The sequence below is a fragment of the Lagopus muta genome, chromosome 37 (assembly GCF_023343835.1).
Source record: "Lagopus muta isolate bLagMut1 chromosome 37, bLagMut1 primary, whole genome shotgun sequence".
NCBI lineage: Eukaryota > Metazoa > Chordata > Aves > Galliformes > Phasianidae > Lagopus > Lagopus muta.
In genome coordinates this window covers 60,310-86,615 of record NC_064469.1, presented here as the reverse complement: position 1 = coordinate 86,615, position 26,306 = coordinate 60,310, and the positions used below count along the sequence as shown (strand labels likewise).

The 26,306-nt window shown below is 61.6% G+C and overlaps 3 protein-coding genes across 4 annotated transcripts; 1 reads left to right on the top strand and 2 right to left on the bottom strand.

Moving 5' to 3' along the window:
* Positions 1-11,436: 11,436 nt before the first annotated feature.
* Positions 11,437-17,701, top strand: PAK4 (p21 (RAC1) activated kinase 4). Its single transcript, XM_048930270.1, is given in 10 exon segments — positions 11,437-11,660; positions 13,448-13,738; positions 13,740-14,054; positions 14,540-14,707; positions 14,709-14,981; positions 15,232-15,365; positions 15,436-15,562; positions 16,413-16,538; positions 16,641-16,775; positions 16,880-17,701. Coding segments are annotated over 10 exon segments (1,929 nt in total). The 5' UTR covers positions 11,437-11,456; the 3' UTR covers positions 17,036-17,701.
* A 1,033-nt stretch (positions 17,702-18,734) lies between these two features.
* SYCN (syncollin) lies at positions 18,735-19,741 on the bottom strand. Its single transcript, XM_048930277.1, has 2 exons — positions 19,527-19,741; positions 18,735-19,373 (listed from the first exon to the last, which is right to left on the bottom strand). Exon 2 carries the CDS (start codon positions 19,258-19,260, stop codon positions 18,865-18,867), a length of 396 nt encoding a protein of 131 aa, XP_048786234.1. The 5' UTR covers positions 19,261-19,373; positions 19,527-19,741; the 3' UTR covers positions 18,735-18,864.
* A 910-nt stretch (positions 19,742-20,651) lies between these two features.
* Positions 20,652-25,870, bottom strand: LRFN1 (leucine rich repeat and fibronectin type III domain containing 1). Of its 2 annotated transcripts, none has more exons than XM_048930272.1 (4): positions 25,653-25,870; positions 24,062-24,198; positions 22,293-23,631; positions 20,652-21,631 (listed from the first exon to the last, which is right to left on the bottom strand). In XM_048930272.1, the coding sequence occupies exons 3-4, from the start codon at positions 23,618-23,620 to the stop codon at positions 21,067-21,069; spliced, it is 1,893 nt and encodes a 630-aa protein (XP_048786229.1). In that variant the 5' UTR covers positions 23,621-23,631; positions 24,062-24,198; positions 25,653-25,870; the 3' UTR covers positions 20,652-21,066. The 2 variants fall into 2 exon arrangements, with proteins under 2 accessions (XP_048786229.1, XP_048786228.1); XM_048930271.1 differs by having other exon boundaries at positions 24,062-24,109.
* Positions 25,871-26,306: the final 436 nt, after the last annotated feature.

Genomic DNA, 26,306 nt, shown 5'->3' with positions numbered 1-26,306 from the left:
GGAGGCGCTGGGTTTGGCTCTGTGACTGTGGGGGTTTGGTTTGGTTTCCCTTTTCCTACTAAAGACAAACATTTCAAGTGTCAGCCATCCGAGGCGAACTCCTTGTTGTGGGGTTGGGGGCAGCAGTGCTGGGTGCTGCGCTGAGCATCTCCCATAGCTTCCTTCGTGGTCCTTAAGCACTGGGGAATGCAATCCACTGCCAGGTTGCATTAAAATCATCGTTAGAGTCCCTTCCCTGCAGCGCTGCTGGGGCTCCGTTAGCACCTGCTGATCATCCGAAGCTTTGGGTCCCTTCCAGGGGGGCAGGCGATGTCCCCGCATGGCTTCTCCCTGCTGTGCATCGTCATCCTCTTGTTGTGAATGTCTGCTTTGAGCCCATTGGGTGCTAAGGGGACAAGAGCAAGGCGATGGTTGTAGAAACAGCAGGATTTGGGGTGCGGTGGGGGAATGCTGTTGGGTTTTGTCACCGTGCCCCGGCGCAGGGCTGCGTTCAGTGCTGTCTGTGCAGTGCAGAGCAGGAGCAGCGAGTGGCGAGGAGCCTCTGGCTGCTCAGCGCTCGGAATGGAGGCAGTGGGGGTGGATTGCGTGCAGTTTCCTCCACCCCGGACCAAAGGTATCTTTGGTGCAACGCAGAACTTGTTTGTCTGACCTGCTGGAGGGGTTGGGTAACCCCTGCTGGGAGCGGGTGATGTTTGCACGCTTCCTGTTCCAAAAAGGTGCCTGTGTGATGTTCCACGCTGCGATTAAATCATTTATGCTGCCTGAACAGAGAAGCCCGAAAGGAGGCTACGAGCACCGATGCTGAAACGGCAGCCTTCTGGTTAGAAGCTCAATAGCAAGGTGGCTGGAGGGGCTCCGTTACTTTCGGGTCAGGGTTCTGCTGGAGCATTGCTGATGCCAGGCAGCAGCGTCCCGTGGAGCGGTGCTGCGTGGCGCTGCCTGCAAGGGGCTCTGCCTGCCCCCAGTGCTGCGCGCTCACCGCTCGCCTCCGCTTTCTGCATGACTGCTTTCTGCTGCCCCGGGCTGCCATCCTCTCGCCCTTCCCACAGCGCTTCATCTGACACCATTGAGCTCCCAGTGGGAGACAGAATGAGGGAGGAGTAGTGAAGCAGCCTCTCGCTCAGGGAGAGGCATGGAGGAGGCCAGCATCTCTCTGCCCGCGCTCGAGGACGCTGAGGGAGCCCTGCAGTCAGGGAGCTCCGCTGAGACGCCATCTATGCAGTCATTTTGCACCAAAGGGACAAATGGGGTCTGCGGTGCTCCTGGTTGTGTCTCTGGAAACCGAGATAAGGGTAATTGGAGTTCAGGCTTCAAGGCACAAACAGTGTCTGTGGGAGCCGGGGGGGAGCAGCCCTTGTGCATGAGACGTCATCCCATGGGGATGAGGCTGAGAAATGCTCCTGGGCAGCCAGCGGCCACGCTGCGCCCTGGAGCCGTGGGGACAAGGTGACAGGCTTTGTGCAGAACGTGCTGAGCACCTCAGATCCATTCCCCTGTTGTTTCTTCTCGCTGGTTTTGGGGTTTTTTTTGGGTGTGAAGGACTCCAATCCTTTCCACCATGATCCTTTAGCTCACGTCCAACCCACGCCGCGCTGTGATGCCGTGACTCTCCAGCACTTTTCCTCTGAAGGTCTCAGATCGAAGCCAGCGTTGCGCTGCTCTGTTAAAGCAGACTCCCGTGTGCCGGGGTGACGCTCCTCCTCACAAAGCAGAGCAGGAGGAGAACCAGGAATAGATCCCCAGCAACCTGCGTTAAGCCCTTCAGCACTGAGTCATCGCTGGGCAACCCCGCAGGCTGCTGCGTGGGCAGAAAAAGGGAAAACTGAAGTGAATTTCTCACTCCAAGCCTGAACTTTCTGGAAGAGCTTGGCAGAGGCCAGGCGGCAGGTCAGCTCACTGCAATTTGGGGTGGCTGGACACAAACCGGTGTCTTTGGGGCACCCCAGCAGTGCAGCACGGAGGCTCAGGGCGTTTCTGCAGGTTGAGGGATCGTCTGCTGATGGGAGAACGATTGGTGTGCAGCGATGCACGTGGCTCTGTTGGACCTCATGAGCTTCTCCTGGCCCTGCTGAGCAGCATCCCATCCTTCAGCTGGGTCCACCCCACAGTTCTGCATTCCTTTTGGACTTCTTTCACACAGAATCACAGAATCACCCGGGTTGGAAGGGACCCCAAGGATCATGTAGTTCCAACCCCCCTGCCTGGCAGGGCCACCAAACATACATATTCAGATCAGGTTGCCCAGGACCCCGTCCAACCTGGCCTTAAACCCGTCCAAGGACGGGGCATCCACAACCTCCCTGGGCAGCCCGTTCCAGGGCCTAACCACTCTCCTAGTAAAGAACTTCCCCCTAACATCCAACCTCAATCTTCCCTCCTTCAACTTGGATCCATTTCCCCTCATCCTGCTGTTGTCAGCCCTTTGGAAGAGTTTACTCCCCTCCTGGGTGTAGGTTCCCTTCAGGTATTGATAGGCTGCAATGAGGTCACCCCGCAGCCTTCTCTTCTCCAGGCTGAACAAGCCCAACTCCCTCAGCCTGTCCTCATAGGGGAGCTGCTCCAGCCCCCTCATCATCTTAGTCGCCCTCCTCTGGACCCTTTCCAAAATCTCAATGTCTTTCTTGTCCTGAGGGCTCCACACCTGGACACAGGACTCCAGATGGGGCCTCACAAGAGCCGAGTAGAGAGGGACAATCACCTCCCTGTCCCTGCTGGCCACCCCTCTCCTGATGGAGCCCAGGATCCCATTTGCCTTTCGAGCTGCCAGAGCGCACTGCTGGCTCATATTCAGTCTCTCGTCCATCAGGACCCCCAGATCCTTCTCTGCCGAGCTGCTCTCAAGGACCACTCCTCCCAGCCTCTACAGGTGCCTGGGGTTCTTCCAGCCCAAATGCCTGAGGACTCTGTTTGGATCCTCCCGGGGTTCCTCAGCCCGCCGGCCCCACGTGGCCCTGCCCAGCCTGGCAGCGTGGCATCTCTCTGCTCTTTGAAGGTTGTGCAAAGCCAGCCTGGCCAGTTCTACCACCCTGCTGGCAGGCTGAGCGCAGCAGTGCTGCGGTGAGCGTTGCGCCGTGCCACTCTCAGCGTGACAAACTCCTGGTGGATGACGTCCCTTGGCTCTGGGACGGCTCCTCTGCCCCACTTCCACTCAGATGTGCCTGTATGCCTGCTTCCATTGCTCCAGCAACGCAGGGCTCGCGTCCCAAGCGCGGAGGGCACGGCGATGTCAAGGAAATGCCGTTTCCACTTCCATGGCGTGGCTGGGACGGAGCCCCGGGGCTGGGATCCCTTCTGGTTGCACTGCTGGGCTGCAGTCAGGGCGTGTGTGAGCTCGGAGCTGTGGCTCCCACAGCCTGAAACCACGTGAGATCTTTACTGCCAGATCAAAAGCAATAGCTGAGCCTGCAGCCTTGCGTTACTCAGTCTTGGGGGGGGGGGAGTGAAGGCTTTGAGAGCCGGTGTCCCTTTGCGTTTTGAAGCTGGGCCGCGTGCAGCAGAGCGGCAGGACGTCAGTGGTGGGGCTGAGGTCCTCCAAGCTGCTCTCTGGGTGCAGCTGCGTGGGGACTGAGGCCACGCTGGGTTTGTCTGCGAGGCGAGGGCTGGCAGGATGCGCTTCTGCTAATTTTGTTAAAACCCCGAAAGATACGGGGGTAGAAACTTCCTTTGATGCGCTTTTATCTTCCTGTGAATTAATTAGCGCCGTTTCACAAGCCTCTAAAATTGCTGCTGGGGGCTCTTTGTGCTCTTGGCAGCCGAGCAGAACAGCTGGTGGATTTCTGTAGTCACAGCAGCTTTTGACGGCTGGAAATGGGAGGTGTTGGAGCTGCTGCTTGTTCTGTACCAGGGAAACAACTTGCCAGAAGGGCAGGTGAGTTTTGCCCCTTAGACGGGGAAGAGACGCAGCAGCTCCAGCTCGTCCCCCCATCAGCGTTCTGCCCAGCTCTCCGCTGCTCTTTCCTCCTTCCCTGAAAGATAAGGAAGCTGTGAATGCTGTAACGCAGCCTCGTTTGCTTCATGAGGGCTCGGGGACCCCTGGTGGGTGATGCCAGCACCATGGGCGATGCCACCTGGGTGCTGCAGGCGCCGGGACGACGTGGGAGGAGACGCTGGCGGAGGTTTGCCCTCATCTGCCCGTCCTTTTTTTCCACCTCTTTCTCTCATGATTCCAGGAAAGCTTCCCAGTGCTGCTTAGCAGCGTAGCAAGGCTGCTGTAGATATTTTGGTCCCCAAACGCTCTGCAAAAGAACAAGGAAGAGGAAAATGAGGACGAATGGGAAGTGAGCAATCTAGTTGTAAGCTGCTAGGTGATTAACATTCACAACCCTGCTTTTTTCTTGCCTGTTTCCCTCTCCCCGCTTGTAAAAGGCATTTAAATAAGAATGGAGCTGCAGGGACCTCTTGGAGATGCTGTTGGGCTGTGCTGGATGCAGCAGGGCTCGCAGCTGCCCTGGTTTGCTTTCCCTGTCCCACTCACCACCTGCTGCCTTCGCTCCCGTGCTGCCCCTGAGTTGGGCCAATTGCCCATGGGGGCTGCTGGGGGCGAGAAGTTCATTTGCAAGACGTGCCAACTTAATTGGGCCAATTCGAGAGTGTTTCCTCTGAGCAAAATCAAAGAGGAGAGAACAGAAACGTGCACCCTCACATCAGAGCCTTGAGTTCCAGCTGGAGATCCTCACACCGGGGGCTGCTCAGTTCCTTCTGCCCACCCCATGGGATCACACAGCTCACGCTGCTGCTCCTTAACAAGCAGCACGCAGCTCGTCTGCGTGGAAAACAGATGAAGAGGCAGAGCTTTGAGCCGTGATCCTCACCCTCAGGAGAGGCTTACAGCCCTCGGGGAGCCCTGGTGAGCGACCTGGTGTCCCCCCAGCAGGTTTTGGGGCTGCTGTTCGTGAGCCAGAGCTCTTACTGCCAGCTGAACTTGCCAGGAGAGGAGTCAGCGCTTCTGGCCACATCCAGCCCCTGCTCTCAGGGTGGGTGAAGGACCTGGAAGTGGCGTAAGGAACACCCACATGAGCAGAGACTCGCCGGAAAGGCCGCGGGCTTCCCACCTTCCCCTCTCCGTCCTTCCCTGTTTCCACGGCCGGGGCACTTTGACTGGCTGCTTTGTTTCAAATGTTGCTGCCTCATTGGCTCCCGGCTCAAATCTCCTCTATTCCTGCTCCACTTCTTACAAGCTTCGCTGTTAACCCCTGCGAGCCTCAGCAGCTGCTGATCACAGCTCCTCTCCTCCTTCCCTCCCTCTCCGCTTGCCAACGGATCCTCGCAGCGTGGGTGAGCGCAGCCGGAGCCACTTCCAGCCCTGGGAAATGGTAACGGCAGCACGGCGCGGAGGTGGGCGCCTGCAGGGAGGTGGTGTGGAGCTGGGAGGAACCCATTCTCTGGGTGGCTCGCCTGGGAGCAAGGCTCACGGCACCAGGAAGCGGGGCTTGGCACGGCTTCACCCCCTGCTTCCCTGCCTGTCCGTGTGCTGCTCGTCCCGGTGCTGTGCTGAGGATGCAGGGGAGCAAAGCTGGTCTGTCCCCATGCCAGCACAAACCCAGTTCCAGCAGGCAAGAAGGGGGGGACGGTGAGAGCCCATCTGCAGGGCTCAGGATGTCCCAGTCCTGCCTGGCTCCAGAGGCGCTGCGCAGTTTGCGGAGTCGGGAGCACAGCTGTGGCTGCTGGCCCCCAAACCCCCGTTCTGTGCTGCTGTTCCTCAGCCCTGCGCCCTCCTGCCCCACTCAGAGTTCTTTCTGCAGCAGTTTTCCTTCCTTCTTCCCCCTCTGGCTTGCAGGAAGCAGGGTGGTGATGGTGAGTAATGCGGAGTCTTGGCTGATATATTTTGTTAATGAGTTTCAGGCAGGGTTTGGCAGGGGGTGAGCAGTGAGGGGAGGCTGCTCGGAGGAAGTTTCTTTGCTTTTCAAGCCCGGGCGAGGCTGACTGTACTGGAAACGTGCAGAGCAATGGGGCACCACTCTCCACCTTGCTGTGGAGCAGGTTGTTTGCCCTCCAATCTGCTGAGCTGGCTTTTGGAGGCGGCAAGCTCAGTTCTGGCTGATGCGAGCGGGTTGGTGGTGTTTGTATGGGAGGCAGAGCCTGAGGCTGCTTGGTTTGAGCCCGTAAGAAAAAGGGAGCGATTCCTCTTGGACCGAGGTGGGGGTGAAGCTGAGACACATCTGTGCTGCTCTGGAATTGGACTTTACAAAAGGAATCTTTGGAGCAGCCTTCCTGCTCCGCTGCGCAGAGGAAGGACGTGGTGCCAGGGGAGCACAGCGACCCCATGGGAAGCACAGGGTGGTGGGGTGTCCCTGGGTGCCTGCACCGCGCGTCCAGGGACCCCTTGAGCCCCCTTAAAGCATCCCTGTGGGGCAGTCAGGGCTGTGAGGTTTGTTGTGCTCCTTTCCCATTCGGTCTCCGTTTAACTGAGATCCGTTTGGAGCAGCTCAGAGCAGATCTGGGCAGCGGAGCTGTGCCCAACCTGAGGCTCTCCCTGATGCTTGTGGTGCACAGAGTCCTGCAGGTTGCGTGGGGCACCAACTCCCTGCACAGACACAGAATGCTCGGGGGAAATGGGTGCTTGTGGGCTCCTCCTCAATCTTTCTGTCACTGTTTTTTCACTTCTGAAAGCTAAGAGTGAGCTCCCAAGCCCTGATAGCGTAAGGCTGGGGAGCTTGCCAGCAGTGGGGAATATTCTGCTCTATTTTAGTTTACTCCTGGCTGCCAGAAGCGTTCGTTAATGGCTGACTAATTAAACAAAGCTGAGATAAAGGGAATGTGACCTGGGTTTGGACAGGGCTGAGGAATGTGCAGAGCTCCAGGAGAGGCAGAGGGGTGGATTTTAACCCTTTCCCTTCGCCGTGGCCGGCCGAAACGCTGCTGATGTGTTGGACTGAGGGGTGGGGGTGACAGCGAGGGTCCTCCAGCCGTGCCTCTTTGCGTTTCTGTTCTGCTGCCAATCCAGAAAGAGTTCAGTGACATCAGGCTCAGCTTGGAGGTTGGTTGCGATCAGTAGCTGAGTCCCACTGTGTTCACTTTCCCTCTGCCTGCAGCCTGGCAACGACCACCCTGAGAGGCGCCCTTTGCCTCCATATCATCCAGATGTGGCACCTCTCCCCGTGGTGCCACACGGGGTTCCTCCATGGGGGGCTTCCATGGGGAAGCAGCGCTCAGGAAGTTTTCCAGGGTGGAATTTTGGAGCAGGTGCTCTGAGGATCGAGGGAAGATGCTGGGACTTCTGCAGAAAGGCAGCGTGACGCGTGCAGGTGGCAGCAAGCAGGAAGCAGAGCGAAGCAGGCGCACACTCACACACACAGCCTGGATGGCTGCAGCCAGCAATGCCTGTGGGGTGAAGTTTCCCCCACCCAGCAATCTGGGCTGAAGCTGCGTGCGGCCATTCGAGCTTCGATCGGCCTCGCCTGCTGGGATAAAACTTCATCAAGGTAATGAGAACAGCCTGACAGGGAGGTTTGTTTGCAGCGCAGCTCACACCCAGCTGCCTGCCCCTGAGGAATGCTTGGCGTGGTTCAGGATCTGGCCCCGTGGCGCTGGCTAATACATGGAGCGCGGCTCACAGCGGCCTATGGAGGAGCGAAATGCGGGGTGGAAGAGGGCACAAATACCCCAATCTATGCAAGAATGGGCTGGGGTGAAGGCTTTCCCCTTCCCCAGGTGCAGGGGGAGTTATTAGGATTTTATAGGAGCAGGATCTGGGAAGGAGAAGCTCAGACTGAGCGAGGAAGGGAGTGTTGGTGCGGTGCTGCAGCGAGGCGGGTGGCCGGGGCTGGGATTTCCTGCCTGCAGGAAGAGATTGGCTTTGGAGCCACTAATTTTGCACCGAGCGGTGTGAAGGAAGCTGAATGGGAGACTAAAATGGGAGGAAAAGGCGACAATCGTAGCAGAAGGCAATGAAAGCAGTAGAGGGGACTGAAATCAGAGCCGGCCACGCTGGCAGGACGGGTTGGATCAGCGTGGGATGGCATTGCTGCCACAGCTTGAGAGAGCAGAGGGTTAAACAAACAAAGCGTGGCCTGAAATGCTGAGGCTGCCTGTGTTTGTTTGATTCTGCTGCCTCCGTGTCCAGATCCTTCATGGGAGGGGGGGGTTCTTCCTTCAGCTCTGACTGACAAACAAACAGAACTGGTTTTTCCTCTGTTGAGATGGCAGGGCTGGATGTGGGAGATGCACTCTGCTGGTTCATCCCTGCAAAGCAGCTGGTGCTCACCAGACCCTCCTGTCCCTCCTCGCCTTTCCTGGATCTTCTGAGCGCTTTTTCCTCTCAATGTGCTGAAACCCAAATTGTTTCTACAGTGAAAATGCCGACCTCTGCGCTGGTGTGGTTTTGGGGAAGCCCAGAGCATCCAAGTGCAGCGTCGGGATGCGCTGCCAGCAGATCCCAGCAGCAGATCCTGGCAGCAAGAAGCTGCAGCCCAGCAGTAGGAGCTGCCCTCAGCTTCCACCAGCAGCGCCTGGCTGGGAGCCCTTTGCCCGTCCCTGTGCTCAGTGCTGGAGGTGTGAGGACGGCGCAGCCACGTGGGGCTCTGCTCCTTGCACAGCACTGCAGAGCTTTGAGCTGCACGAGGATGTGGCTGTGCTCCGGGTGCTGGGGATCACGGCCTGGATTGAAGGAAAACAAGCAAATCGGGGCTGGCTTTACGGTGCTGGGACACTTGTCCTGGTGTTTGGCTCTGGACGGTGCTGTGAGCTGCATCCAGGGAAAACGCAGAGTTTAAGGCTGTTGGCAATTTGAGGGCTGCATTAGCAGCAGTCTGAGTGTCCATCCTTTCCCCTTGGCTCTCTGTGGTGTTTTCACAGTGGTCTGGTGGGTCCAATCTTGTCCTGTTCCTCTTTGCAGAGTCGGTGTAAGCAGGAGAGGCCAGCAGCCAGGCAGAACATGCCACCAAGGGCACAGCAAAGAAATAGAGAAAAGCTGGTAGGGTTTTCTCCCCTGACTTAGGTCTTGTGCTGCGCTTGGCACCGAGGACTTGCTCTGAGCATCCTGTATCCGTGCTCAGTATGGTCCAATATCAGGTGATGAGGGCACCAGTGCTGCTGGTCACGCTGTCCTTGTTCCCTCAGGCTGATCCTGTGATCAGGGCTGAGCTCGCATCAACTTCAGTGCGTGCCCTGCTGCGGCTCTCCGTAGAGCTGTTGATTTTGGGAAAGGTTTGCCAGGACTCTGAGCTCCTGCTGAGCAGCATCAACGTTGTACCTCAGAGCCTGGAAGGATGCGGGCGTTCCGCTGGTGTAAACAAGCCCCCATTGTGCAAAGCTGTGGTGTTTACACCAGGAGAAACGGCTCTGGGGTCCGCCTTGGGGCCAGGCTTCCTCTGCAGCTTTGTTCTGTGCTTGCCTTGGGGCTGGGGCCCTGCTGCCCCACGCAGGTGCTCATCGTTTCCAACCTTGTGGTTCTATGATTCTATGATCTCCCCCAGGCCTTCAGGGGCAGCTGCTGGACCCCCCTGAGCCCAGAAGCAGCCACGAGGTTTGGTGGGCGCTCCTCCATCCATCGCCACTGCGCGGCCTTGGTTTCTGAGGAGGTATTTGCGCTGCATTCCGCAGTGCTGCTGAGGGCACAAGCATTTCCTGACCTTCAAACACATTCCTACCACGTACCGTGGGATGAGTCCACCTCCAATTGCTGCTGGTTCGTCTGCTCCTTGTCCTGTCTGTGCCATGTCAGCAGCGCTCAGCTCGGAGCTGTGGCTGCAGAGCCACAGGAACGCAGCTCTGAATCGGGGGGGATCCCTGAGCATTGAGCTCAGCTGGAAGGATCCCCCCCCATCCCCCAGCCACAGCTTTCTGCACCAACCATACAATTTCTGGGCTGCTCATCGTGGCCGTTTTCACCCCAGGATACCATGAAATGCATTCAGCTGTGGCTGGTCTCCATCAGAACTGCTGTGCCAGGAATGAGCAGCACTTCTTGGAGTTCTCTTGCTTTTGCCGATGGTTTTTGAAAATCAAATCGAAAGAAGCTCTCCCTGCAGTGTTCACCACTGAGATGAAGGAGTGCTGAGATCTGTGAGCAGCACAGACTGTAGCTGAGTGGTGGCTGCTTGGTCTCTTTTCTGGGCACAGCTCTGCAGAGGAAAGCCATGCAACTGTCAGGCCTTGAGTTTGGTACCACGCTGGTCACATTGCTAAGCTTGGTTTCAGCAGCCTTGGTAGATGTTTAAATGCCTGAGCGAACAGTGTTTTCCTGCTAGGACAGCACACCTGCGTGCCCAGCTCTTTGCAGGCCAACCTGTTTCACTCAGAAGCTTTTCCAGCTCCTGAGATGCTGCCTGGAGAACCTGCCCTGCTCACGGCTGCAGTTCTGGATGGCTCTGTGGCTGCAGTGCCTCCAAGAAGCAGCACCAGTTTTGCAGCCTGCGAAGTCCCAACACAGGAAGGGTGAAAGCTCGTGTGTGTGGGCAGAGTAAAGCCAGGGAAGCTGGCCAAGGCCACGGGCTGGTGGCCAGGGTGAGCCTTGAGCCCTGGCTTTGCTCAGGCTTGCCCCTTCTTGGAGCTCCACGTTGTGCCCTGGGCTCCGTGCCCGTGGGATGGGCAGAGAGTTGCTCCAGTTTGGGGAGCATCAGGGCACAGATTGCCTGAAGAGGGCAGGATCCTGGTGAGCAATTGGTAACGTGGGGCAGCTCAGGGGCTCGTGGCCGTTGCCTGGGTGTCACAGGGCTGCCTGGGCTCACACTTGCTGCCAGGCTGCTCCTCGCTTTGCACTTTGAGGTCTGGAGAAGACTCCAGCTTGTGTAATTGTGGGAGGCTTCTGCTGTGATTTTAAATTCAGAAGCCTTGCATCAAAGCTGGCTGAGCAAAGGGAGAGGAGGGAAGGCGCTGCAACTGCAGCAACGTGCCTGCAAGAGCAGGGCTCAGGAAGCAAATGATGTCCTGGATGCGGAGCGGCCCAGGTGCAAGCTGCACAGGATTGCCACAGGCAGGAAGTCAGGTGTGGCCAAACCAATGCTCCTCAGCTCAGCACAGGACGGCAGCCCTCAGCTTGCATCATCACAGCGCTGGCAGTGGGAGGAGGAACCGAGTCCATCGTCTGGGCACACAGGGACAGAGGGACGTGGGCTGAGGCTGAGGCCAGCATTTCTTCTGTGCTGTACGGAGCCCTCGACCGCCCCGGTTACGATTGCTGCTGTGCCATTGCATCACTTACAGGTAGAGACGGAGCAGGTTGAGGCTGTGAGCAGGGAAAGCTCCTCAAGGCTTTTAGTCTAGAGCCCAAATGCAGCTTGAAATAAAAACCAACAGCCAAAATGGGGGATGAGCAGCTGACAAAGGGAGCAGCGCACCCAGTGCGAGGGCTGGGCCGGATCGAGGTGTTTCCTTCTTGGCAAGCGATGCTTTCCCCGGAGAGCGCGGTCAGTTCCTGAAGAAGGGATGCTTGTTTTACAGCCCTCGCCACCTCCGTCCTCGTCCACCCCTCACTGCGCCCTCCCTCTGTCCCCTCAGGTCTGCTAAGCGCTCCAACCATGTTCAGCAAGAAGAAGAAACGCATTGAGATCTCGGCGCCCTCCAACTTCGAGCACCGCGTCCACACCGGCTACGACCAGCAGGAGCAGAAGTTCACAGGGCTGCCTCGGCAATGGCAGGGCATCATCGAGGAGTCCGCCAAGAGGCCCAAGCCCCTGGTGGACCCCGTGTGTATCACAGCCATCCAACACGGCTCACAGAAGGTAAGCGGCTCTGCGATGTGCTGAGGGGAGCGGTTGAGGGCTGAGGGGTGATGGAGCCGTTTTGGGAGGTGTTTGTGCCCCCTCCCAGGGCTGCCACGGAGCAGGTAAGCTGGCCGTTAGGTTCCTGAAGCCTTTCAGCGTGCTCCACAACCCACTGCTTTTTCGTGTACCCCCTCCTGCCCACGTGGGAGGAAGATAAGTGCAGAGCAAAGCTTCTCCCCTTCCTCGCCCCATTGCGTTCTGCTGAACGCTGGCAAAAAAACATGCCAGGGGAAAACATGACCAGAGCTGTGCCCGTCCCTTCCCACCCCATCCTCTCCCTTTGCCTGTTTCCCCAAACCACCCTTATGTCATCATTTTAAGTCTGGCTCGTCTGCTTGCCTCGGTTGAGGAAACCCACGCCGCCTCTGGTGTTCCTCTGCCTTCACCCTCCCTAGGTGACTCTGCTCCCTTCTGCTCTGCCTGGCTGCTCTCTGTCGGTGATCAGAAAAGGCACTGACCCTGTTGGGGCCATCCTGTGCCCCCCGCTTGGGTGAGATGGACTTTGGCAGGAGTCAGGAAGAAATCCCAATGGCTTGAACTGCAGGAGGAGAGTTAGGGCACGGTGCTGTCCGTGCGAGGGCTTCTGCTTTGCGGATGATCCTGGCAGCAATCCCCTTTGCTCAGTCTCACTCAGGCCGAGCTCAAAAGTCAGCAGCAGCCAGAGGAGGGGATGGGCAGTGAAGCCTTGTTTGGGCTGAGGAGCTGATGGCTTCCAGAAGGAGAAGGGCTTGCAAACATGCAGTGCGGTGGGCGGGCTGTGGTGCTGCTGAGCAGCATGGAATCGTGGAGTTCTTTGCTATGAGAGCAGTGAGGTGCTGAACAGCTGCTCAGAGGCTGTGATGCCCCGTCCATCCCTGGAGGTGTTCAAGATCAGGTTGGATGGGGCCCTGGGCAGCCTGGTCTGGCATTAAACATGGAGGTTGGTGGCCCTGCATGTGGCAGGGGGTTGGAGCTTCGTGACCCTTGAGGTCCCTTCCTACCCTGGCCGTTCTGTGATTCCGTGGAGAAAAGATTGGTGCATCCTTCCTGGAGACCTTGGAGATGATGCAAAGCCCAGGCAGTGCAGTAACCTTCTTTTAATACCCTTCTGCCTCCCCTCTTGCTGGTAGCAGAGCTCGGCTGTGATAGCAGAGGAGCGGGGCCCCAGCAGGAGTTTTGCTGTGTTGGCCCCCAGCCAGGCTTCTGCTGGGAGTGAAATCTGCTGCCGCTGCGTGGTTTCTGATGATCATGGCTGTGGCCAAACAAAGCCCCCTGCGCTCCGGGTCCTGACCAGGTGCCTCAAAGCAGAGCCAGAACTCACAGCAGCCCCCCAGGACCCTTCCCCACGAATCCCCACTGACGGGGCTCAGCCTGGCATTGGCCCGTATGGGAGGAGAGAGACAGCTGGGTCTGATTCCCGCTCTGTTTCCTACCTCCTGGAGGGGCTCAGGACAGCATGGGCAAACCCCTGAGGCTGTGGGGACACCAGAGCTGCCTTCTTCCTGGCCTCCAGCATCCCCGTCTGTGTGTGGATCCCATGGGCCACCTCCTATTAACGGTGCTCTGTTCGTCGTGTGTCAGCGGAGATCCCATCCCTCCCCTCGTCCCGTCTGTGTGAGCCGCCCCTGCCCCCGTCACCACCAGGCATTTCATTTTTATTTTTGTTTTATTTTCTTTCATTTTTTTTGTTTGTTTGTTTGTTTGTTTGTTTCTTTTCGTTCTGTTTCGTGTTCCGTGTTCCTGTCTACCTCTCGTCCTGCACAAAGACCATCGTACGGGGCACCAAAGCCGCCAAGGACGGCTCGCTGACCTGGCTGCTGGATGAATTTGAGAACATGTCCGTGTCCCGTTCCAATTCTCTGCGCAGGGACAGCCCCCCTTTCCCACCCCGGCGTGACCAGCTCTGCCAGGAGAACGGCCTTACCGAGGATTTTGGCCGCAGCAAGGACAAGAGCTGCCCCGCACCCCGTGGCGAGCCGGACCGGGGCAAGGAGCGACCCCGCCAGCGGGACCCACAGCGGCCCCGAGGCCAGGAGCCCGGCCCCAGAACCGGCGGTCGCCCCCCCCCCTCCCGAGTACCCCAAGCCCCCCCCTGAACGGGACGGCCCCGCCGACAGGGACTGCGGCGAGCGGGACGAGCGCGTGGTGCGACGGGAGCGCGCCGAGCCCTGCGACAAGCGGCCCAAATCCACCTACGGCAACGGCAGCAGCCCTCAGTCCCCCCGTGACAAACGCCCGCTCTCCGGGCCCAATATCCGGACTCCCAACATCCCCGTGTCCGAAGGGGTGATGAAGACTGCCCAGCAGACGGGACGACCCTTTAATACCTACCCACGGGCTGAGACCGACCCCGTCCGGGGCGCAGGTGCACAGGTAAAGGCTCCTCCGCTCCCCCCGCTCTGAGCCGCTCCGCTTAGCAGAGATCTCTCCTTCCCCCGAGCCTCGGGGGGCTCTCCTCACTCTGCCTGGCCTCCGCCTCCTACAACAGCAGCCTCTCTGCTCCGCTTCCTAAGCCAGCGCCAGCTGAACGGCCTTCTTCGCTTCACTTACGACTGTGTTGAAGACCACGGCACTGCGGGGGCTGCGTCTGTTCTGTGCTTTCCTCCCCGGGGCTGTGCCACGGCTCCTCGCGCTCTCCTCTTTCCTCTCTGGTCTCCGAAGCGGCCGCCTGTGGTCATCTATCCCCATTCCTCGCTGTCCCTGCTCCTTCAAACCCATCTGGTGCAATTCGTTCCTCCGACGCCGTCCAGCTCCGCTAAGGCCTGGACGCGGTGGTGGCGTCGTCGGTGCTTTGGGGCCAGCAGCAACGTTCCGCACCGTCCCTCGTGGCTCTGACGGCCCTCTTCTCTTTTTTGCAGGCTGAACCCCGGCCAGGCCGGCCGCAGGAGGCAGCACCCAATGGGCCAGCAAGCAGCGCCACCGGCTCCTCCCGAGCCCAGCCCCCCGGCCCACCCCGCTCCAAGGTCCCTGAGCCCCCCGCTGGCCTCACCCCACACGCCTCCGAACCCCACCTGGCCCGTCCTCCACAGCCTGGCCCCCCACCCCCCTGCTGTCGGCCCCCAGCAGCCCCGCTCACCCCAACGAGAGCCCCAACGCGTCTCCCACGAACAATTCCGGGCAGCTCTGCAGATGGTGGTGGATCCGGGAGACCCACGCACCTATCTGGACAACTTCATCAAAATAGGGGAGGGATCCACCGGCATCGTTTGCATCGCCACGGTGAAGAGCAGCGGCAAGCTGGTGGCTGTCAAGAAGATGGACCTGCGCAAGCAGCAGCGGCGCGAGCTGCTCTTCAATGAGGTACGGGCAGCGGAGCCCTGGGGCTCGCACAGCACCCACTATGGGTGTCAGATACAGCTGCTTTGGGACTGGGAGCTGGGGCTGCCGCTCGTGGGGTTTTGCACCGGGAGCTTTGTTTCTCCCCATGGCTCTTCTCGCTGTTGCGGAGAAGGGCCGATTACCGCTGCCCATCCACGAGCCCCTTTGCCCACCCCACCAAACCCAGCCCTGTGAGATGGGCACCGCCGAGCTCACCCCGCTCTGCCCGCAGGTGGTGATCATGCGGGACTACCAGCACGAGAACGTGGTGGAGATGTACAACAGCTACCTGGTGGGCGACGAGCTGTGGGTGGTGATGGAGTTCCTGGAGGGCGGCGCGCTGACCGACATCGTGACGCACACCCGGTACGTGCCTGGGCCCCCCAGCCCCTCTCGGCCCCCTGGCCGCCCCCCCCTGACCCTCTGCCTCCCACAGGATGAACGAGGAGCAGATCGCAGCTGTCTGCCTGGCCGTGCTGAAGGCCTTGTCTGTGCTGCACGCGCAGGGCGTCATCCACCGCGACATCAAGAGTGACTCCATCCTGCTGACGCACGACGGCAGAGTAAGTGGCACTGCCACGGCGTGGCCCCTCTGCAACTGCTGCTCCCCTGCCCTGACCTCATCAGGGTCTCATCAGGAAGTCTGCATGGGATCAGCCGGGTGGCAAACGCCGTCAGAAGGGCTCTTATATTAAGTTTGGCACGTGTGCAGCGCCGTGCCTCCTCAGGGCGCCCCAAGTGCTGGGCTTTGAGCCTCAACCAGAGGCCGCTCTGAGCCCCCAAATCCTTCTCTGGAGTTCCCTCAGTTTCCTGGAGGTGCCAAAACACCACCAGGAAACACCAGCGACACAAACACCGAAGGCACTGTGGTCCGAGGCGGACCGACTTCTTACGTGGTCTAACAGGACCAGGGGAGTGGTTTTAAATGGAAAGAGGAGAAATTGGGTTAGAAATCGGTAGGAGGAAACCTTTTCCTCAGTGTGGTGAGGCTGAGGCACAGCTGCCCAGAGAAGCTGTGGGTGCTCCATCCCTCTGGGTGCCCGAGGCCAGCAATGGGGCCCTGGGCAGCCTGAGCTCCTAGGAAGCACGGGTTGGGGCTGGGGGTGCTTTGGGGTCCCTCGCAACCCAACCCTTCCAGGATTCCGTGCTTCTGTGATCTTTGGGATCCTTTCCAACCACTCTGTGCTTCACGCTTCTGATCACACGGGAGCCAGAGAAGCTTTTAGAGGCTTTGAGGCTCTTTGAGATGGATCTGCAGCCTGATGCTCTGCGAGAAGCAGAGGGGTTGTGAGGCGACCTGGAGAAGCTGCCGGGACAGGGTTGATCCCGGAAGGCAGCGCTGAGAACGGAGCATCCCTGCCTGGTGCTGGGGGCAGCACAGCGTTCTCACGAGCCGCCTTCTCCGGCCTCCAGGTGAAACTCTCTGATTTTGGGTTTTGTGCCCAAGTGAACAAGGAGGTGCCGCGGCGGAAGTCGCTGGTGGGGACCCCATATTGGATGGCACCGGAACTCATCTCTCGCTTGCCCTACGGCCCAGAGGTGAGCCTGCGGCGCAGGGGGGCTCTAGGGGTGCAGGGAGGGGGGGGGGGGGGATGTCAACCCACCCACGAGCCCCACAAACGTCCCTCCTCCCCTGTGCAGGTGGATATCTGGTCCCTGGGTGTGATGGTGATCGAGATGGTCGATGGGGAGCCGCCGTATTTTAACGAGCCGCCGTTAAAGGCCATGAAAATGATCCGAGACAATCTGCCCCCCAAACTGAAAAACGTGCACAAGGTAAAGGGGGGGGGGGGGGGTTGGCTGGGCGGCTGCAATTGGGCAGCCTCGCTCGAAGCCCCCCCCCCCTGATTTCCCCCCCTCCTGTCCGCTCTGCCCCTCAGGTCTCCCCCTCTCTCAAGGGCTTCCTGGACCGCATGCTGGTGCGGGACCCGGTGCAGCGGGCCACGGCCAACGAACTCTTGAAGCACCCCTTCCTGGGCAAGGCGGGCCCCCCCTCCTGCATCGTGCCCCTCATGCGCCAGAACCGCATGCGGTGAGGAGCCCCGCCGCCGTCCTCGCCGTCGCCTCTTAACTGGATTTGTGACTGTGCCGCTACTGTGGGGGCACTGGGGGGGTCCTGGCCCCCCCACGCCGTACTACTGAGTCGGGAGCTGGCAGGGGACGGCGGTGCGGCCGCGCGATGGCACCGGCCCTGTCCCCCATCCTTCCCTGCAGAGGCTTGGGGACCGGGGCTTTTTCCTGACTGCTCGGGATCTGCTGTTACGGCCACCCTGGGATCCCTTTGGGCCATCTCAACTCAGTCCCCGTTTCCCCCCCCCCCCCCCATTTTTTGTTTTGTTTTCCCCTCTTCAATCGTTTTCTATCCTTTTCTGGCCCTGTGCCCTGCAGGAGGGCCGTGTCCAGTTCCCCCCCTTCCCCCCCAACCCCAACACTACAGCCCCACGGCCACACTACTGATCTGGGTCCCCCCCCCCACCTCCTCCCAACACTTTTTTCCCCTGTTTGTTTCTGTTTTGTTTTTTAAACAAAGCTATTTATATTGTCGTTTTGTAACGCCACAGCGCTGGAGTGCCCCAGGGTTGCTATGGGGCCCCCTGGAGATTACACGTGTCCTTTTGGAGAGCGCCGTGTCCCACTGTGGTTTTTGGGCAGGGTGGTGGAGGCGCCGTGGGGTGGTGGCTATGGGGGCTATGGGGGCTATGGGGACCTGCCTGAGGTCAGCCTAAAGCTGCCGCTGCCTCGTCTCCCCCAAATAAAGTAGCGGCAAGGCAGGAGCTGCACATCCTCAAGGCTTTATTGGCTACGCTCAGAGCTGTGTGGGGTCAGGGGCTGGGGGGGAGGTGGGGGGCTGGCACAGCTCATGTGCCCACCTCTCACTGCTGACCTGTTTGTGGTCCGTGGGGTCAGGCAGGGGCCGATTCTGATCCTGTGGACGCATTGGCTCGCGTCGCTCCGCAGGGCCTTGCGTTGGCCCACGTGGGCCCACTTGGGCGTGCGATGGCTGGTGGTGACCCGCATCCTCTCAGCGTGACGTGCTGGGCTGCAGGAGGACCAACGAGCTGCTGGTGCCGTGGAGCCACGCCGACAACCCGCAGCCTGCGTTGAGCTGCGCTCACTCGCGTTGACCCAGGTTGATGAGGGTCGACTCGCATCGAATGCTGTTAGGAGCGTGGCCCGGCATGGACCCTCGTTGCCTGGTTCACCCCATCTTGGTGCACGTTGACTCACGTTGACCCACATTGACTGGTGTCGATCCACATTGATGAACGCCGCCCTGAGTTGGTCTACACTGACTGTTTCACCCCATCTTGGTGCACGTTGACTGGTGTTGACCCACGTTGAGTGGTTCTGCCCCACGTTGACCCACGTTGACTGATGTTACCCCATCTTGGTGCACGTTGACTGGTGTTGACCCACGCTGAGTGGTGTTGACCCACGTTGAGTGGTTCTGCCTCGTGTTGACCCACATCAACTGATGTTACCCCATGTTGACTCGTGTTGACCCACGTTTACTGGTGTTGACCTACGCTGAGTGATGTTGACCCACGCTGAGTGGTTCTGCCCCACGTTGACCCACGTTGACTGATGTTACCCCATGTTGGTGCATGTTGACCCACATTGACTGGTGTTGACCCATTCTGAGTGGTTCTGCCCCACGTTGACTGATGTTACCCTATGTTGGTGTATGTTGACCCACATTGACTGGTGTTGACCCACGCTGAGTGGTTCTGCCCCACATTGACTGATGTTACCCCATGTTGGTGCATGTTGACCTACGTTGACTGGTGTTGACCCACATTGACTGGTTCTACCCCACGTTGACCCCACGCTGCGTGGAGCAGCCCCGAGCGGCCCTGTGCCCTGCTCAGCTGCACTTACAGTAGTAGGACCTGATGGCATTATTCCAGTTCAGGAAGAGCCCCCTTCGCACCTCCTGCAGCCTCGGGAAAGAGCCTGCCGAAAAGGTCTTTTTGGTGCCTGACTTCCCAGCCTTGGACCAGACCTTCAGCTCGCAACGCTTTCCCACCACCAACGAGGAGACTTTGCCGGACCAACCCGTGGGCATGTAGGGGACGTCGTCATCTGGAAGCACGCTGAGCGAACTGCCGGTGCAGCATTCGTCGTAGTAAACGCTGTTCTGGGTGTAGAGCTGAGCGCAGAGCTGCGTGCCGTTGTCCGGCTTCAGATCGGCCGCGGTCGGGCACTCAGCCCCGCACACCGCCAGCACCGCCGCCAGCACCACAGCCAGCACCGCCGCCATCTCGTCGTTCCTTCCCCCGCAACCGGTGCCCAGTTATACCCGATCCCAAGGATGCGGGAAGGACGGGAAACCACCACGTGTCTGCTCCCACTCCACGTGCCGCCCTGTCCTTCCTGGGAAGGGACCCAGCTGCACAGGCCTGACCTTCTCCCCCCCATCCCAACCCCCCCCCCCCCCCTCCCGGGACCACCAAGCCTGGGAGCGAACCCAGATGTCACCGCAAAAGGACACGGTGTCCCCCCTTCCCCCTGTGCCAAAAGCCGCACCTGGGCCGTTCCCAGCCGTGGCGGGGGGGGCACAAGGCCGGGATCCGATGTGACGGGGGGGGGGGGGGGACGAGGCCAGGCGGCTGCCGACGTCTCCTTGACCCCTCACCTCCACCGACGGCAGCGGGTAATTAGCGGTAGGAAGCAGCAGAGGGCGAGGAAAGAAGTGGGGGGCATTCAGCCACGCCCCTCATTTGCATAGTAATGAACCCAAGGCTCGCCCGTCTGGCAACCGCAACACCCCCCCCCCCCCCTGCTGCCGTGGCCCCGCCTCTCATTTGCATATCAGGCGCGGTCTGCGCCGGGGGGAGCGCCCACTTCCCCCCCCCCCCCCCCCCCCCCCACCAAAACAGAAGAGCGGTTCCCTCTGCGCTTCACACACAAAAGGTTTAATGGCCCCGGGTTGGGGGGGGGGGGGGGGGGGGCACAGGTTTTTAATGTAAAAACTTGTGTTAAACACTGCGGAGGGCCGGGGGGGCCCGGGGGCGGCTGGTGGGGGGGTGGGGGGTAACGATGGGGGTGGGAGAAGAAATGGGACTTCGGAAGGAGGGGAGAAACGAGTCGAGGGGATACTGGGGGACAGATAGGGCATGGGGGGGGGGGGGTAGAGGAGGGCTGTCGCGGGGGGGGGCCCGACCCCCGCGGGGGTATCCAGACCAGCCAGATCGGGGGGGGGGGGGCTGCGGGGCTCGTGTCATCTGTGCAGACATTGCGGGGGCTTGCGCGGGGCCCCCCCGCCGCCACCCGGCCGAAGGCACCGCGGGGGGGGCCGGGCGCAACGTGTGTCGGGGTTGTTGGGGGGGGGGGGGGAGGGGGGGAGCGAGGAGGGGGAAGCACCCAGGGGCGCCCCGGGGGGCTGGTGGGGGGGGGGGGTTAACAAGTGGGTGCATATGGTGGGGGCACCCAAAGGTGCTGAGGCTGCACGGGGGCACCCGTGGGTGTCCGGGTGCCCCGAGGCATTGGGACCCGCGGTATCCGTTGGCACCCAGGGGTGCAGAGGAACACCTAAAGGTGCTGAGGGGCATCCAAGTGTGTATTTGGACCCCCCGTGTTCGCTGGCACCCAATACTTCGTTGGGGCACCCACGGGTGCAGAGGAGCCCCACTCTCCCCCCAACCCCCCCCCCCCCCCAGCCGTTTTCAAGCCCCCGCAGCTCACCAGCACCTGGAGCCCGCTTCCAGCACCCAGAGCTGCACCCGTGGGTGCACCAGAGCCCAGGGTGCATTCGGACTCCCAAAGGGTCCACTGGCACCCAGGGGTGCAGCAGAGCACCTGAAGGTGCAGAGGGGCATCCAAGGGCACACTTAGACCCCCCCACGTCCACTGGCACCTATTGAAGCTGGGAGGCACCCAAGGCTGCATTTCGGCACCCAAAGGTCCACGGGCATTCGAAGGCGCAGAAAAGCACCCCGCTCTGCCTTCCAGCCCCTAAGGGCACCCAAAGGCGCTCAGCGGCACCCGGAGCCGCTTTTGGCACCCAAGAGCGCACCCGGGGGCACCTCCAGAGCCGCCTCCAGCGCCCCGGGGTGCCGCCCCCCCGTCAGACGGTGCTCTCCAACATCCAGTGGGTGCTGCCGAAGGACGGGCGCAGCGCTGGCAGCGCGTCGGGCGCATCGAGGCGCGGCAGCGATCCGTGCCGCCGAGTCCGGGCGCGCCGAGGGAAGCTGTGGCTGGGAAACAACGCACGGGAGCCGCCGGGTGCGCTCAGAACCGGAGGCGCCGGAGGAACCGCTAAGGGCTGCGGCGGAGGCGGTTCGGGCTCCGGGGCTCTGTGGGTGCCGTTGGTCTGCGAGCAGACGCTGGCGACGGCGGCGGGAGGACGGCGGGCGGCTTTGTAGCGAGCGGTGAGAATGAGGATGAAGACGAGGACGGAGGCGGCGATGGCGGCACCGATGACGATGATGACGGTGCCCCCCAGGAAATGGGGCCGGGGGGCGGCGCAGCCCGGCGTCCCCCCAGCGGTGGCGAAACGGACGCAGCCCAGAGCCCGGGACGCGGGCGGTGCCGCGGTGCCTTCGGCGTAGAGCGCGGAGACGCACAGGTCGTATTCGCGGCCAGCGGCCAAATCCCGCAGCACGAAGCTCCGGCTGGACGGGGGCAGCAACCTGCGGGGAAGGGGGGGTGGAAGAGGGTGGGGGGTGGAGGGGGCGGCTCAGGGTCCCCGCAACGCATCACGCCGCTCCGCGGCTCCACGCGGCCCCTGCGGCGTTGAGAGGCACGGCGCAGCCCCGTGCGATGCCCTGCGGTGCTCCGCGGCGCCGTGCGATGCTCTGCACGCCCCTGGGTCGGCGCCGTGCCATGCGATGCCTCGCAGCCCCGTGCGATGCCATGCGGAGCCCCGTGACCCCGCAATCCCATGCAGTGACCCCACAAACGCTCTCCTGTCCTGCGACTCCCAGGTTGGATGGAGCCCAGGGCAGCCTGGGCTGGCATTAAAGGTGGAGGATGGTGGCCCCGCATGTGGCAGAGGAGCTTCCCGATCCTTGAGGCCCCTTCCAACCCTGGCCATTCTATGATTCTGTGACTCCCATGCAAAGCCCTACAGCGCAGCGCTGCTCCGTGCAACACCCCCAGGCCCGAGCCATGCTCTGCAACGCCCTCGAGCGACACCTCGCCATGCCTGGCAGCTCCGTGCAACACCACACAACGCCCCGTGGTCCCACACATCCGAGCAGCGCCACAACGCACCACCAACGCCATCAACCCCCACATCCTGCAGCCTCGCATCCCCCCTCCCCACATTCCGGAACGCCTCGCAGCCCAAACCTGTAGACAAGCGAGTCGTCGATGGAGCTGTTGTACTGGATCTGGAACATGCGCAGCCCAGGCACGTGGCGCTGCGGCAGCCAGCGGATACGCGCCGACGATGCCGTCAGATCCGCTGCCACGATGCGTCGCTCCGCGCCCACCGACAGCGATTCGTTGGCTCCAGCCCGCGCCATATCCGAGGGGCCGGGACCGGCCTGAGCTTCCCCGTCTCCATCCCCGTGCCGGTGAGGCACCGGCAACGGCAGCACCGCCACCTCCACGCGCGCAGCGGCCTCCCCGGCAGCGTTGGACGCCACGCAGGTGAAGGCGCCGTGGTCGCGCAATGTGGCCACACGCAGCTGCAAGGAGCCGTCGGCACCCAAGGCTCGCCGCGAGCCGTTCTGCACCAAACGCCCATCGGGGCCCAACCAGTGCAGGGCGGGCGGGGGATCCCCGTTGGCCGCACAGCCCAGACGCAGCGGTTGCCCTTCCAGCACCGCGCTGGGACTGGCGGCCGCTCCGGCGATGTGGGGAGCGCGGCACGCCAGCTCTTCCTCGGGCACAGCCCAGAGCAGGCGGCCGGCGAGCGACGGCGGAGAGGCGCAGCTCTCCAACCCGTCAGGCCGTGCCAGGCGCCGCAGCCACAGCAGCTCACAGTTGCAGTGTAACGGGTTGCCTCCCGCTGCCAGGCTGGGCCCCGGCGGGCCCGGTACCGGGGGCAGCGCCCGCAGGCGGTTGGCGGTCAGGTCTAGACGGGCCAAGCGCGGCAGGCGGCTGAGCGCCGTGGCGGGGACGCGCTCCAGCAGGTTGTGGTCCAGAGTCAGCGTGGCCAGGCTGGCCATGGCCGCCACCGCCTCCCAGGGCAGAGCCGGCAGGTTGTTGTGAGACAGATCCAAATCCTCCACGGTGGCGGCGAAGGCGGCGAAGGCGGCGGGCTCGATGGCGGCCAGCTGGTTGTTGGCCAGGATGAGGTGCCGCAGGCTGGCCAAGCCGCGCAGCTGCGGGCCGCTGAGCGCCGGCAGCCGGTTGCCGTCCAGGTGCAGCGCCCGCAGCGCCCGCAGGTCAGCAAAAGCACCGGGCGCCAAACGGCGCAGCCCATTGCGCGACAGCGTCAGGTGAACCAGGCTGCTCATGTTGGCGAAGTCGGCGCGGCCCACGGAGCCGATGAAGTTGTCGGCCAGGCGCAGCTCCACGGCTCCGCGGTCCAGGCTGGGAGGCACCGCCAGCAGCCCCGTGCGGGCGCACAGCAGAGTGGGGCTGGGGGCGGCCGCGGGGCAGAGGCAGCGCGGGGGGCAACGCTGAGCCACCGCCCCCAGCACCACCAGCGGCACCAGCAGCTTCGCCATCCTGCGCCGGCCTGGGGGTGAGCCCGCGTCAGACCATCCCACGCTATCCCGACTGCGAGCCCCTAATCCCACGTGTGATCCCACACCCGGCCCTACGTGTGCGTGTGATCCACATGCAACGCGGCGTGTGATCCCATCACCCCGGGTAAAGCGTTCCCATGTGACCCTGCAATGTTAATCCTGCGTGATCCCAGGCGTCACCCCACGCGTGTGATTCCACGGTCCCGTAATCCCACGTCAAACAATCCCATCTGTGATCCCACACACGATCCCCTGTGCTCCTGCCCCCACTCCCACGTGGCCCTGTGTGTGATCCCGAGCGATCCCACACGCGATCCCGCATGACCCTGTAACCCTTTGCGCCACCCCCTCTGATCCTGTATGGGATCCTGTGTGTGGCTCCCATCGCAATCCCACCAGCGACCCCATTAAGCTCAGTACCTCCTCTCACAGCTCCATCTTGATCCCGACTGGGTGCTGCCACAGGGCCTGTGGGAGAGGGGATGAACCAGTATGGACCAGTACACACCAGTACGTCCCACTACGCCTCTGTACAGCCCTGTATGACCCAGGAAGGCCTGGAACAGCACAGAAAAGCCCAGTACAGCCCAGTATATTCCTAACACGACCCAGTATGGTCAGTGTGGGCACAGCCCAGTGTAGACCAGTACAAGTCATAGCAGTGCAACGTAGTGCAGGATGGCCCAGTATGGCCCAGTATGCCTCAGTATAGCCCTCTCTGGCCCAGCACAAACCAAAATGGTCCCAGTATGGGCCAGTATCGCCCAGGATGATCCGATGCAGCCCAGTATGGCCCAGTATAAACCGACAGAGCCCAACCTAAGCCCAGCACAGCCCTGTCCAGCCCAACGCAGCCCTACGTAAACCAGCGTGACCCAGTGTAAGTCTCACATGGCCCAGTACAAGACAGCACCGCTCAGTGAGACCAGTGCCACCAGTAAGACTGAGCGCAGCCCAGTATGGCCCTACCCCAGAGCAAGGCCCAGCACAACTCAGCACTGACCAGCATCGCCCAGCATAATGCAGTGGGACCCAGCACAACTCCAAAGAGCTCAGTACTGTCCTGTATGGCCCAGTTGTAGCCCAGTACAGCCCAGGAAGGCACAACGCGGTCCAGCAGAACTCAGCACAGCCCAGTAAAGAAAGCCCAATATTATGCCAGTGTAACTCAACAAGGTCCATCCCAGCACAACCCAGTACTGCCCAGTAAGACCCAGTGGGGACCAGAACACTGCAGTGAGGCTCAGCACAGCCCAGTACTTCCCAGTGCCACCCAGTACAGAACAGTGCTGCTCAGCAGGGTCCAGTACAGCACAGCAGGTCCCAGTACCTCCCAGTATAGAGTAGCACAACCCAGTACTGCCTAGCAGAGGTTCCAGTGCTGCCCAGTATAACCCAGCTCAACCCATTACCTCCCAGTATAGCCCTGTATGGCCCCCTGCTGCCCAGTACAGCCCAGCAGGGGCCAACAGGTCCCAGTATAGCCCAGTATAGAGCAGCACATCCCAGTACCGCCCAGTACAGCCCAGCAGGGGCCAACAGGTCCCAGTATAGCCCAGTATAGAGCAGCACATCCCAGTACCGCCCAGTACAGCCCAGCAGGGGCCAACAGGTCCCAGTATAGCCCAGTATAGAGCAGCACATCCCAGTACCGCCCAGTACAGCCCAGCAGGGGCCAACAGGTCCCAGTATAGCCCAGTATAGAGCAGCACATCCCAGTACTGCCCAGTAAGGCCCAAGACAGCCCAGTATAAAGCATCACAGCCCATCGTTGCCCACTAGGCTCTGGTACCACCCAGTATAACCCAGCGCTGCCCAGTATAGTCCAGCACATCACAATACAGCCCAGCACCACCCAATAAGGCCCAACACGGCCCAGATCCACCCAAAGCAGCCCAGTACGGCCCAGTACGGCCCAGTACGGCCCGGTACCACCCAGCCCGGCCCATCCATCCCCCCGCTCCCCCCATCCATCCCCGCATCCCGAGGTTCCCTCCCCTCCCCGAGGTACCTGGGTGAGGGCTCAGCCCACGGCCACTCCCATCGCGGCTCCGGGCGTTCGGGGCCCGTTCAGGCCTCGCCCCGGCGACGACCCATAGACGGGGGCGGCCCCGGTCCGGCGGGGCGGGGAGTGACGGCTGGTGGCTGTGCGGGCGGAGCGGGATGGGCCCGCCGTGCCCGGAGCCGGCCCAGGGCCGCCGCTCGGAGCCGCAGCGCCGCCGGGGCGGGGCGGGGCGGGGCGGAGCGGAGTGGGGCGGGGCGGGGCGGGGCCGCTTTCCCGCACCGGGGGTCCCACACGGTGCGTGGGGCCGCGTGGACGGCAGCACCGCGCGACGGCTCCGCGGCGGCCGAGGCTCCGCCTCCTGCGAGACCACGCCCCCTGCAAGCCACGCCCACTTTCCCCTTTATAGACCACGCCCCTCAGTCGGGCCACGCCCTCGCAGCGCTCGGCGTGCCCGCGGTGGGGGCGGAGCCTGCGCAAAGGGGCGTGGCCATATTTACTGCCCTCTCCCCTCCGCCTGGCTCCATCCCATTGGCAGCACCGCCGTCCAATGAGAAATCGGAGCGGGGCGAAGGGGGCGGGGCAAACCTCTGCCGGATGTCGCCTCCCCGCCCCACTGCGTTTCATTGGCTGCAGCCGCGAGGGCAGCGGAAGAGGCGGGGC